Below are 13,061 nucleotides of genomic sequence, written 5' to 3'. Positions count from 1 at the left end.
GTGGTGGAGAGTACCTATAGAGTCACCTTCCTGCCTCTCAAAAAGTTTCTACCTCAGGTCCAGATCCTGATTTCTTTAGTGGATTATTTTGATTTTTTTTGTGGTGTTGCCATAAGTTTATTATTCCTGATATGATTAGTATTAAGTAGTTAAGATTGGAAAGATCTCAACAGTCCTTAGATAGTAGATAAGATAGAGGCATAGGGCAAGGTTTAAAACTTACTTTAGAAGAGATACTCATTCATATATGGGTTTTACTGAGATATTTCTTTAATTGAAAACTACATAAATAGAACAAATTCCTGGAAATGAACTGTGATATGTCATCAGCCACTGGTAACATTAGAGAGTGTAGGAAAATGTTTAAAGAAATATTGAGCAACTGCTCCCCCATCCTCTGTTTGGTTCAGCTTTCCTTGAAAGTATATACTATTTAACAATACAACCATGATGACTCAATTTGTGTTTTCCACTGCTGAGGTGTGGCCATCAGTTAGTCTAAGCCGTTCACAGCTGGGCATCCTCGCCTTGCTGTCATTTTGATACCAAACTGAATTTCAAATATCTGAAGCATGAAGGGGAAAGCGCTAACCCTGATGCTTGCTCTCCAGCTGGCACCTCCCCATGTGGAAAAATTTGTTCCCCTCTTTTTTCCACTGAGGATTTCTTTCCCTCCTCCCCCCCTCCCAAATCTTACTTGGAAGGCAGCCATTACAATGAATGTGCAGCTTTTTCCTTTTACGTGTTGCAGCAAAATGGTTCGTCGAGTTCTGAAGGAAATGGTTGCTCATAATTATGACCGTTTCTCCAAGAGGGGATCTTCTTCTGCCTATACTGGCTACATAGAACGTACGTAACCCAAAAAGGGGTTCTCCCTCTCTGCCTTTCCTCGAGTTGGTATTGTGGGTACTGTATTACGAAACTACAGGCACTATTTTATTTTGTCATTAGGTTCTCCCCATTTGACATCTACTTACAGCCTTGACATCCTTTACTCCGGTTCTGGCATTCTAAGGAGAAGTAACCTGAACATCTTTCAGTACATTGGGAAGGCTCATCTTCACAGCAGCCAGGTAACTCATTTTTCATTAATTTTGCTTCACAAAGTATATAAGAAATCAGTCTGAAGTAAAATAAAATGAAATAATACTCATGGTACCACTATAAAATGCATAAGTTAATGGTGGCTTCTATTTTAAGTTGTTCACAATTCCATCATTTGCAGGAAGCTATGATGTTTATAATTCCAGAGAGAGTTTCAAGTATAAACTTGAAACCTAAATAATTTGCTTTACTGGACTCATCAAACATCTATTCATCATTTTAAAGGCAAACATATTCACAAAATTGGAATTGTGCTATTATTTTCAGATATGTTTTAAAAATATTTTATTTTTATTCATAAATATACTCGTTAAAGCTCCACTTATCTAACTCTGGAATGTATTTTCCTTCTCTGGTTGTTTCTTAATTTTTTTTAATGTTTATTCATTTTTGAGAGAAACACACACACAGAGTACAACTGGGGGAGGGGCAGAGAGAGAGAGAGAGAGAGAGAGAGAGAGAGGGAGACCCAGTTCCAAGGCAGGCTCCAGGTTCTGACCTGTCAGCACAAACCCCAATGTAGGGCTCGAACTCACAAGCCATGAGATCATGACCTGAACTGAAGTTGGACACTTAACCAACTGAGCCACCCAGGCTCCTCTTTTCTCTGGTTGTGCCTATGAAAAGATTGAGTCCCCAGAAGATCTTTGACTCTTTAAAGAGCCCATCTATACTTTTCAGTACCATTAGGAGAGAAAAGAATAAAGCGTAGGCATGTGACAACTGCCGAATCCTGTCTCTTTAGTTTTATACAAAATTTGATTATAATCTATAAGGTCTTCCTAATGATGAAATGTGCTTCTTTTTAGTGTTTATGCCTATCAAACTATAGCCTTCTAAGTAAGCTCATTTAAGTTTTAAAAACGGCCCAGTCCTACACAAACTTGAGTTCTTATCAATATTATATTAGACACCCTTTGCTAGGACTCTAGTCAGAATACTATGTCCTTTTATCCTGAGGAGTCACCACCTGTTTTCTGACATGCGCTCTGAGAGGCCAAGCAGCCGGTTGGTAGGGGGCTGGTAGGGAGGACAGAGAATATATAAGACTCCTATGCCCGGTGGAGACCTTGATGTGAGCCTCCGTCATCTTCCCCTTCCGCTAGAGAGCAAAGTCTGGCCGGAAGGGTGTGAGTCGTGTCTTGGGGTCCCGCATCTTGTAACAGCAGCCTCAAGGCAATTGTCCCAGCACTTCTCCGTCTCCTCGTTGGGGCTCTGCCAGACAGGTGACCCATTATGTATGACAGTCCTAGAGGATGACACCACAAAAAGGAGAGCTCATGGCATTGGCAGTCACAGAGAAGGGGTTTGAGCTCTGCCTCTGCCATTTTAGTTTTTTATTTTTTGTTTTTGCGTCTACAAAATGGGTCGATGGGTGTGGGGATTAAATTAAGAAAACGAATTCACCTTATGTTCACCTGTTCACAAAGATGTTTTCGTTTTGTTTTTGTTTGCCTGGCTGCTGCAGATACCTGAAGTTTTGGAAAGTTCTAGCAATAGCTCAGGAGCCTCACCATCACTTACAGAACAGGCAGGGAACTTACATCACGAATGTGATCTGCATTTTCCCCTAGGTGGTCATCGAAGCCCAAGGCCTGGAGGCCTTGATTGCGGCCACTCCCGACGAGGGGGAAGAGAACCTTGACTCCTACGCAGGCATGTCAGCCATCCTCTTTGATGTGCAGCTCAGACCTGTCACTTTTTTCAATGGATACAGTGATTTGATGTCCAAAATGTTGTCAGCATCTAGTGACCCTATCAGTGTGGTGAAGGGACTTATTCTGTTGATCGATCATTCCCAGGTAATTCATTCCTTCTGCAAGTATTTATTGAATCCCTAACTTGTTCCAGGCACATTTTAAATGTGCTCAATGCTTGGAGAACACAAGACAAAGTTCCACCCATCTAGGGGTCAGATTCTAAGCACCCATCCTAGGGTATTGCCACCCATCCTTCATCCTTTTCCTCTTTGCTGCAAGTAAGTGGGGTTTTCTCTCAGCATCCTTAGCTGATGAAGACATCTCCTCACTGTTGAGGCAAAAGAGGACATAGTCGATATAATATGAGTATAATAATGCCACATATATCTCAGTAAAACTGAAAGAAAAAACAGAAAATACTGTTTCTGTTGACAGAAACAAAGAAACTGTGGAGAAAATAACCTAAGCCCTTTTTGTTGTTGATCAAAACTGTGTCATATGGCTGTCTTTAGCTGCAAGGAACACTGGTAAATGTAGTTTTTCGATGGGTGCCTTGTCACTCTGAACAAATGAAGAGAAGAAGGACAATGAGCAGGATCTGCCATATCCCTTAATCCTCAAGGTCACATATGGAAAAACAATTCTCAAATTATATCACAATTTTTCATTGCATATACCCATTGCAGTATTGACTCTGTCTGGTGAGATGAATTCTTAATGAGTCTATGAAGAGGGTGGATGAGTGCTGAGTAAGTGGTCCACATTTTTAGACGCAGGAATAATTATGGTTCAACACCATCTGTGTGTGCTCAGCTACCTTTCAACAACTTGATGGTCAGAATTGGGGTGCAAAACCTGATAAAAACAGTAATCTAGATCAGGCTCAGCAGATGTTTTATGTAAAGGGCAGAAAGCAAATATTTCAGGCTCTGTGGGTCATGGACATATGGTCTCTGTGGCAACTACTCAACTCTGCCACTAGAGTGGAAACAGGCATCAGCAATATATTAACAAATGAACGTGCTCCAACATAATTTTATTTACAAAAACAGCAAGTGGGCCAGATTTGCCTGCAGGCCATAGTTTGCCAGCTCCTGGTCTAGAGTATCTTGTAAAGTTCTTCTGTTCATGAAGAGAGGGCACCTAAGGTGTTGTCTTTTTTTTTAATAGTTTATTGTCAAACTGGTTTCCATACAACACCCAGGGCTCTTCCCCACAAGTGCCCTCCTCCATGACCACCACCTCTTTTCCCCCTTCCTCCTTCCTCTTCAACACTCAGTTCATTTTCAGCATTCAATAGTCTCTCAAGTTTTGCATCCCTCTCTCTCCCCAACTCTCTTTCCCTCTTCCCCTCCCCCTGGTCCTCCATTAGGTTTCTCCTATTCTCCTGTTAGACCTATGAGTGCAAACATATGGTATCTGTTCTTCTCCGCCTAAGGCATTTTCTAAAGCAAAGATCATCCTGAACTCTTAAACATAATCCAATGTCTGTGAATTTCAGATTGGAGTATTTGGCAGATCATGGGTTACTATACAAATAAGCTCTTTGAGGCTCCCTGGCTCTGTAGAGCACTCCAGTAAGGCCATCCCAGCTTCAGAGGCACATACCACTCTAGGTCAAGTGCTGACATTGAAGGAAATGTTGGCAGTGGATAGCCTGTCACAGCCACCAGGGCAGATGGAATTACTCTGTGCTTACTCTTGCTTTCTCTTTTCGTCTAATTGGATTACTCTTCAGAAAAGGCTGTCTGATAAAGTCAGCTTAATAGAGAGATCCTCTTTAGCCAGCAAAGAACATATTTTCCTGAATGGATGCAATGGTATATGTTGTCAAAATATTAGTGTTTGAACTGTAAGAAACAGATTTGGGACCAAAGATACAAGATCAAAGGAATCACATGAACTACAAATGCAAAGCTTTACTATCTTGTTCCTGTAGTTCATAGGCAATAATTTAAATAAATATGCATTCTGGGTCAAATAAGGACATAAGCCTATGATCTTTTTTTAAAAATATTTCTCAGAAGGTGCTTTCTTGCACACTAGGAGACAAAAGACAGTTATGATATTGTGATAACCATGTGTTGTAATAGAAAAGTATCCTCCCTAAAGATAGTCTGGGTTTCATTCTGTCTCCATGTGTGCCACCAAGCCCGAATCTCCTTTTTAATCTTCAGATATAATGCCCACCATGGAAGATCAGTATGGGAATTAAGTGAGATACCAAATGTAGAGCTTCAGGGACACAGTAGGTGCTCAAACTTGTTAGTTTCTCTTATTTTATACCCCCCAAAATTAGAACCACTGCACTATATGGTTTAGTCCCTTTCCCAAAGAAAGAATAGTTTGTTCTACAGGGGTCAGTGCTCTGTCTTTCTATGGGGGCTCAGGAAAATTCCTCTATGACTACACATAAGAGTTCTACCATGATCCCTCTGCATGAGAGAAATGGAATCTTCCCCCAAAACCAAGGCACTCCTTAAAACCCAGATCACAATGGAAATGCTCTCTCCCCATAAAAGGCACATTGTCTAAAAGCTGGGAAATGTTCTTTTCCATGGCACTTGGTGTGCTTTGACATCTACTTAATGTATGGCCATGGGAAAGCCAAAGTCCACATCAACGACTTTTTTTGATTGGGTAGACTAATGAGATTATAGTTTTCAAATTGGGAAGAGAAAGAAATACTTCTAAGACAGGGCACATAGTAGGGTTCATTTGTGAATAATCAGAAGTACTATGCAAATGCAGAACTCTGATACCTTGGTTCTGTAGTTCTGAGGCATAGGTTAAAATCTGGGTATAATTTTCTGGCTTTCCTAGGATAATTTGTGTTCCTTCAAATTAGTTATGATATACGAGACAACCTTGCATCCTACTACAACCACATTTTATTCTAGACTAAATGTAGCAGTTAAGTGCTCTTAGGGCTGTCTCCTGAGGTGTCCTGAGCTCTGTGTCAAGAATCTCATGCCTTCATCCAAATATGTTTTAGACTTAAAGTAGCGTCATGCCACAGTGAGACTGTTTTTATATACCTAGTTGTAAATGAAGGCTTTTGACTGAGATTTCTTGCCACGGTTTTTGGAAAGTGGAAAGAATTCAAGAAGATCAATATGATCCTTTCTAGAAAGCGAAGTCATGGCATTTACAGTTGGTGAAAACACGGCTTGTTTGGTCAGAGTAGGGCAGTTACATAAGGAAGTTAGTCATGCTGCCACTTACCATGAACCTAAGACTTTGGAGGGATATCAACATTAAAGATACAGAGACTTTCTTCCAGAGCCATTATTGTTTCCAACACTGTGCCGAGGCAATCTGATTGTAACCCAGCTGAAGAACTTTTCAGCCAACATCACCTCAGCTAAGGTACCTAGAAAATACAAGGCTTAAATGCTGACAAACAACACAAAACAATGGGCTTCAGACAACTGCATAATTGCTTAGGATGGACTATGCTTGTAAATGAGAAGTGTCCCTCTAGAATATGCTCCTGAGTTCATGTTGGACTTGTTTGTTAATTTGATGTCATTTCAAATGTCAAACAACAAGGTATAAAGGCTTAGTTAAATTGCCTTGCCTTCCTTTCCCAGCTTTATCTAGGCAATTCCTGGAACTTGTATATTGCACCAGCAGTTTTTATTCTGCCTTTAATTTGCCAGCATGATGCAGTTGCCTATGATTGACACAGCACATAGATAGAGAGATGCTGAAGGACCACAGGAAATCATCCGGCCCAACTTCTTACCCCCCACGCCAAAGCCACAGTTGGATTTCTAATGAAGATGCTTTCATTTTCCACAGTCTGGTAGTTCTCAGATTTATGTGCGTCAGAATCACACGAGGGCTTGTTAAAACCCACATTGCTGAGTCCCATCCTCAGAGTTTCTAATTCAGTAGTCATGGGACTTGCATTCTAACAAGTCCCCAGTATTCTGATGTTGTTCCACACGGGAGCACATTTTGAGAACCTTGCCTCTCTCAAAGTGAGGCAATGATTGAAAAACACCAATCTCAACTGGTACTGCACTTCTATAGTATTTTAATTGACTAAGTACTTTAGCAAATCAACAGTCTACTTCTAGTGATCAAGATTAGAATAATGTGTTTTCAAGCTCAAGAAAGACTCCACATGAGCACAGCCCAAATGATATTCTGTATAGCAGGAGGTTGAACATGCCTTTAGAAATGGGTAGACTAAGTTGGCTTCTTCTTCTTCTTATGATATATTTTTGCTTCTAGGAGCTTCAGTTGCAATCTGGACTAAAGGCCAATATGGATGTCCAGGGTGGCCTAGCCATTGACATTTCAGGGGCAATGGAGTTTAGCCTATGGTATCGTGAGTCTAAAACCCGAGTGAAAAATCGGTAAGCACATGTATTATGTTCTATGCAATGAACTACAGACATACACTTTTGGAATTGTTTAGCTCTCTGAGTTTTCAAAAATCTGTATTTTCTATTCATCATGACTAAACCATATATCAAGAAGAAACCATGGGAACTTATTCCTTCCATAGCTTCTTATGAGCTCAGTCATCTAATCAACTCACCCAACAATCATCACACTTTTAAAGACATCCACAGACAGCATACCCCATGGATGGGAAGTTGGTGTTCTGTGTTAGTAGTTGACAATGCTGTCCATAAATATTGCCTCAAAGCAAAGTTTTTAGTTTATCTCTCTTGTTGGGATTTTAAATGTTCCCTCTTATGCTGTCTCCAGTGGAGAAAAACAAAACAGATGATCACGTGTGCGCAGAATCAAAGTCGTAAACAGTAGGAATCCTTAAGTTCTGTCATTAGTATTCATTTTTCTAAACAAAATGTTCTCAGCTCCTTTTACTTTTCTAATATACATGTCAAATCAAATGTAAGTCTTGTATTTTGAGTGTAAGATGGTAAATCTGAACTAGTATGATAATCAAAAAAATTAGTCTGTTGTAGAATTGAAGTAAGGAAAATGGAAGTGCAATTGATTTTTACCTTTTTTTGTATTTATTTTTATTAAGTTTATTTATTTTGAACGAGACAGAGGCAACACAAGTGGGAGAGAGGCAGAGAGAGAGGGAGACAGAGAATCCCAAGCAGACTCTGCACTGCCAGCACAGAGCCCACCCGGCACAGGGCTTGAACTCATGGAACTGTGAGATCACGGCCTGAGCTGAAACCAAGAGTCCAATGCTTAACTGACTGAGCCACCCAGGTGGCCCCCCTTTTTGATATCTAAAAATATGGTGGGACAGTGAGAGTGATATAATTAAAGTTTTGATTTATGTTAAACTATGGCTAAAGTAATTGAGGACAATCAAAAGGCAGCACACTTCATGTGAAAAGTGACCCACAGTGTCACTAAAAGGAACCAAAGAACGAGAAATGGAACAGGCCATCAGAGGGATCAGCAGTATAAATTAAGGCTTCCCAGGGAATTGGTTTTCTTTCTCCTTTTTCTGAAGTATTTTCTATATAGAAGTTTCCCCAAATTTGACTGAATTGAATTCTTTGCAGAAATAAATCAACAACAGCAACGCCAAAAATTATCCGGATTTTTATTTTTTGTTTTTTATTTTTTTCCTTTTATTTATTTATTTATTTATTTATTTATTTATTTTTAGAATATAACACTATTTTTTTAACATATGCGATTATTTTCCATCATTTACAATACAGTAGTTACAATGACATTCCAAATGGAGAAGCAAAGTAAAAAATCAGAACCCCAACTTCTATTTCATGTAATTAGACTTATACAGAAATTAGAAGGTTAAGTAACAACTAGTTAATCACCTAATTTCACAGCTATCTGAAGTGGCAATCATTAAAAAGGACACAGTAACCCTAAGAATCTACCAGTATCCACATTGTAGCCAATCTATCTTCAATTTTTTATTTGTCCATTTAAAAAATATCTCTTAAGCCTCTGTTGAGTGTAAGATATTAGAAGGTATGATAAAGGATTCAGGGATTTAAATGATACCACCTCTGACCTACTTTTACACTGACAACAATAGCAGCAGGGACTTTAATTTGCACAGCAAACCTTGATAATATCCTTCTATCAAAATAGCACAGGCACACACTCTGATTTAATTGTGGAGTGATTTTCCACAATTTCATTTAAAGTCTACAATTAAATTAGAGTGATCCTAGAGGTAAGCCTTCTACTGGGATTGTTTATCCTCTTCATCATCATCCAAGCCGTGTTCCCCAGTTAACCCAACCTGCCTACCCACTTCTCAAAGCAATTATTGGAGCAACCGCTGTGTTTGTCCTTGCTGAGGCATGCCTTATACATGCCCCACTGGAGGAATTGTTTTTTGTAACACAGTATTTTTTTCAAATATCTTGGCAACCATAGACTTACATCTCTAGGGACCCTCTGGAGAAAGTAATGAAATGGAATCGAAACAGCTGCATAGAAGCCCAAAGAGAGATAGTTACCAAGAAAACTGTTATGAACCTCAGCTGTCTTTGTGAGTTTAGACTTTGTCTTAAGGTAGCTCAGGTATTTCTGACTTACTGAAAGAATCACCTTCCAGGCATGTTTTCACCCTGGCCCTTTGTATGCACATATCTAACAGTGGTACCTGATAGACACTTTATTCCCAGACATAGAATTGAAGTGGTGGGGGGGGGCGTGCAGCGGGCAGAGCTTTACTACCTAATCCCTGGAACTAGCCAGGCCCTGATTACCAGCAGAACTCTGAGCACATTTCGTCACGTATTAGTGAGTTCAGACCCTATGAAATTACAGCTGTTGGTCCAAATCAGTTGAATGTGATATTAATGTTTTTTGTTTTTACCTAAATCTTTAGGGTGGCTCTGGCAATAATCGGCAGCTTCACTGTGGACTCCTCTTTTGTGAAAGCTGGCCTGGAGATGAGCACAGAAACAGAAGCGGGCCTGGAGTTCATCTCCACGGTGCAGTTTTCTCAGTACCCGTTCTTAGTCTGCATGCAGATGGACAAGGACGGCGCTCCGGTCAGGTAGGAAGCAGCACTCACAGAATGTTCCCGGGGCGTCCCCATTTCACCAGGAACTTACGCCCAGTTCCGAGCCTTTCATTTCAGAAATTAAAAGGAAATGACAAAAATACAGTGAAACATAAATTTCCTTTCCATAAGTAAGAGAATAATTGATAAAGCTTAAGAAAATGTCAGTTTCTAGGATACCTGGACACTATAAGGACCTGTTCATTGGATTCTGGAGATAATACGGAGTTCTAGTTTAGAAATAATTTATCAAGGTAACAAAGGGAATTGGTTTACCGTAAGAGTTGCCATGCAGTTTCAGCAAAAATAATGGATGCGTATTTACTGTCAGCCAACTTCACCATCTCCTGGACACAAAGTGTGAAACAAAACAGCTGGCAATCATTTACCATGGTTTAAGACCCCAAATTAATTCATAATTTTGGGGGAATCCTACAATAGCAACTTGACCTTGTTTAAGTTTTGGCTCAAACTTGAGAGTTTGGCATTTTGAATTTTAAGAATAAATGCTTTCAGTAGAATTCTTGGTGTCTCAAATATAAAATACATGATTGTTCATGAAAGTTTCCTAGCACCTCTTCTACCCAATAGCATCTCATTTATACTGTGTCCTTTGACTCTTCTAATGGTCTTTTATAACAGTAGTGTCACATGAAAGTGGAATACTTTGGGTCTAGTAAGCACTGACTCTTCTGCTAGTTGGAGAGGTCTCCCTGACACACGTTATTAACCATGAAGGCATTTTGTATATTTACAACAGCAAGCCACATCTTATATCATCTCCTTCGATAAGTAGGCCGGAGTTGAGCACCTTCTCTATTTTAGTGACATTTCATGACCCATATGAGGAATACATAAGTGATATAAGTACAAATATGAGTAGGTTATATTTTTACAGAATAAAATGTAGTAGATTAGCATAATCAGAATACTAAGCTATTGTCAACTCACACTAACTTACTTTTAGAATAAACCTCCATTAATGAATTAAAAACAAATCAGCCTTCTTGTGTCAAAGTGCAGGGACCACCAGCCCAGGCTCACGGCTAACTGGTTCGGTTCTACACTCCACCTGGCCCGGGCTCTAGGAAGGCTATGTCAGCATTCTCAGCCTAAATCCAGCTGGGCTGGCTACTTACCCAGAAGGGGAGTGCTCCCAAGGTGGGGTCCTGGAATGATGGGTGGAGACATAGCAAAGTCTGCAGAGCTTAACACCATCTCCAGAAAGCGGAGAAGAATTTGGACCTTCATTCTAGAAAAATGTGTGGCAGGACTCCTAGATTCCAGGAATCTACAGTATATCTGTTGCTATAGGAAGACATGGGAAGAAAAAATCACCCCATTCATGGGAAAGGAAGCTGATCGTCTTTGGCACTCCCATCCTTTCTCAAATTGCTTTGAAACAGAAGCTTCAAGGGTACATTCAATAATTTGGCTCTGAGGGGTGAGTGGTAACTTTATGATGTGTATAATTTTGTTATTGTTGCTGTCGTTATGCAGGCAATTTGAGACCAAGTATGAAAGACTGTCCACAGGCAGAGGTTATGTGTCTCGGAGAAGAAAAGAAAGCCTCATAGCGGGATCTGAATTCCCGCTCCACCAAGAGAACTCAGAGATGTGCAAGGTGGTGTTTGCCCCTGAGCCGGCGAGTACTTCCAGTGGTTGGTTCTGAAACTGGTCACGGCTCACTTGAGTCTGTCTTCCCAGGAGGGATACGATGTGACAGCCTACGTACGTGCTCTCTGAGAGCACAGTGTTTACATATTTACCTGTATTTAAGATTTTTGTAAAAAGCTATGAAAAGCCTCTAATGATTAAATGTGGGCCTATTCGATACACTCATTCTGAGCCAACATTCTGTCATTCTGAGCCAACATACGTGACACTTTTAGCAACATTCCTACTTTTCTTGTACCTCCATCAAATCCCGTTTGGTGCAGTGGGAATAGGGCTGTCCTGAGAAGAAACGATTGTTTATAAAACACGAGACTGAGCACACATATGCTCCGGAGAACCTGATTTTGTTTCAACAATTTGCAATCAATGTGTATAAAACCCTCGATAGGACCTTAGGCATGGCTTGTTTCTACCAAATATGTCACCCAATCAGGAAAAACACCAAAACAAAACAAAACAAAAAACCCACAGACCTTTTTTTTTTTCTTTTTTGAGGGAAAGTTGGGGGAGGGGATATGGCTTTTTAAAGACTTTTGTCACAGCTTCAAGAGTGAATATTTATCTCTTTGGTTGTTAGTCTTACTAAGTGTTGAGGTAGAAGGCACACAGATTTAAAATGAACCATTATCTTGCTGCTGACCACATAGTCAGATTGCTAGTAGAAACCTGTTTTGTCCCCTGCCTTCTGCCCTGCAAAAATATTGGACTTTGCACATAAGAGTTATAAATATTAATTTCCGAAACTCCATTTGATTTTCTTGAGCTGTGTCTCTTTGAGACTGCAATGTGGCACACTGTCCTTTATAAGGGACCTCTTTATCTATAGTCATTATTTTATCTTTCAGTCAACTGTTTTGTGGTGGAAGTTATAGTCTATTTGAACATAGTCTGACAAAAACCAGAATGGCCAAGAGAATTTAACACTGCTTTTAGAAACTTATGGATTTGAACTTCTAAAATACGAAATCAAGAAAATATTGTTTTTATATGTACAAATTACAAGAGCCATGTTAAACATTTTTAAATATCTATTAATAAACCAGATGTGTGTTGATAGTGATAAACCCAAAGCAGAAAATAGGTATCATTTCCCCAGTAAATACACACACGCACACACACCCAATGGACACTTAGCTAGCCCACCACTGTTTGTAAATTTTAAATGATGTGTGTGATGAAATAAATATATGGAGATCCTATTGAATTACTTTTGTCTTCTGTTACTTTGGACACCATATTTCTCTGTTTCTGCCTCTTTCTGAGTCCAGACACGTACACAACTAAGCCTCTGCCACTCGATAGACTAGGCCAGATTCTCCAAAAGGAGGTCAGAGCCCTTTGGAAAATGGGCCACTGAGAATAGCCACAGTTAGAACCTGTACTCTTGAAAACAAGCTCTAATTCCAGTTTTCATAAGGCTCAGGGCCGGCACCTTCATTGTTATGTTACTGAGAAGAGAGACAGGAATCAAAGCCTGGAGGGGGGCAGTGGATCACTGGTGGTGGCATTGGTCTTGGAAGAAGTACTCTGTAAAGATACCCATGCTACGGCAAAAGCAAATTGATCTAGAGTCTAGAGCACTAAGCTAA

General features: G+C 40.0%; 1 protein-coding gene across 1 annotated transcript in view; it reads left to right on the top strand.

The window, feature by feature from the left end:
- The window catches only part of MTTP (microsomal triglyceride transfer protein), a 47,134-nt gene extending 34,458 nt beyond the window's left edge, over positions 1–12,676 (top strand). Inside the window, exons 13-18 of the mRNA XM_029922191.1 lie at positions 752–849; positions 952–1,073; positions 2,679–2,906; positions 7,047–7,171; positions 9,619–9,789; positions 11,296–12,676. Of these exons, the coding sequence (XP_029778051.1) occupies positions 752–849; positions 952–1,073; positions 2,679–2,906; positions 7,047–7,171; positions 9,619–9,789; positions 11,296–11,467 (916 nt within the window). The 3' untranslated portion in view covers positions 11,468–12,676. The remainder of the gene's footprint in view (positions 1–751; positions 850–951; positions 1,074–2,678; positions 2,907–7,046; positions 7,172–9,618; positions 9,790–11,295) is intronic.
- Positions 12,677–13,061: the final 385 nt, after the last annotated feature.

The sequence above is a fragment of the Suricata suricatta genome, chromosome 1 (assembly GCF_006229205.1).
Source record: "Suricata suricatta isolate VVHF042 chromosome 1, meerkat_22Aug2017_6uvM2_HiC, whole genome shotgun sequence".
Taxonomy (NCBI): domain Eukaryota; kingdom Metazoa; phylum Chordata; class Mammalia; order Carnivora; family Herpestidae; genus Suricata; species Suricata suricatta.
This window is presented reverse-complemented; position numbering and strand designations above follow the sequence as displayed.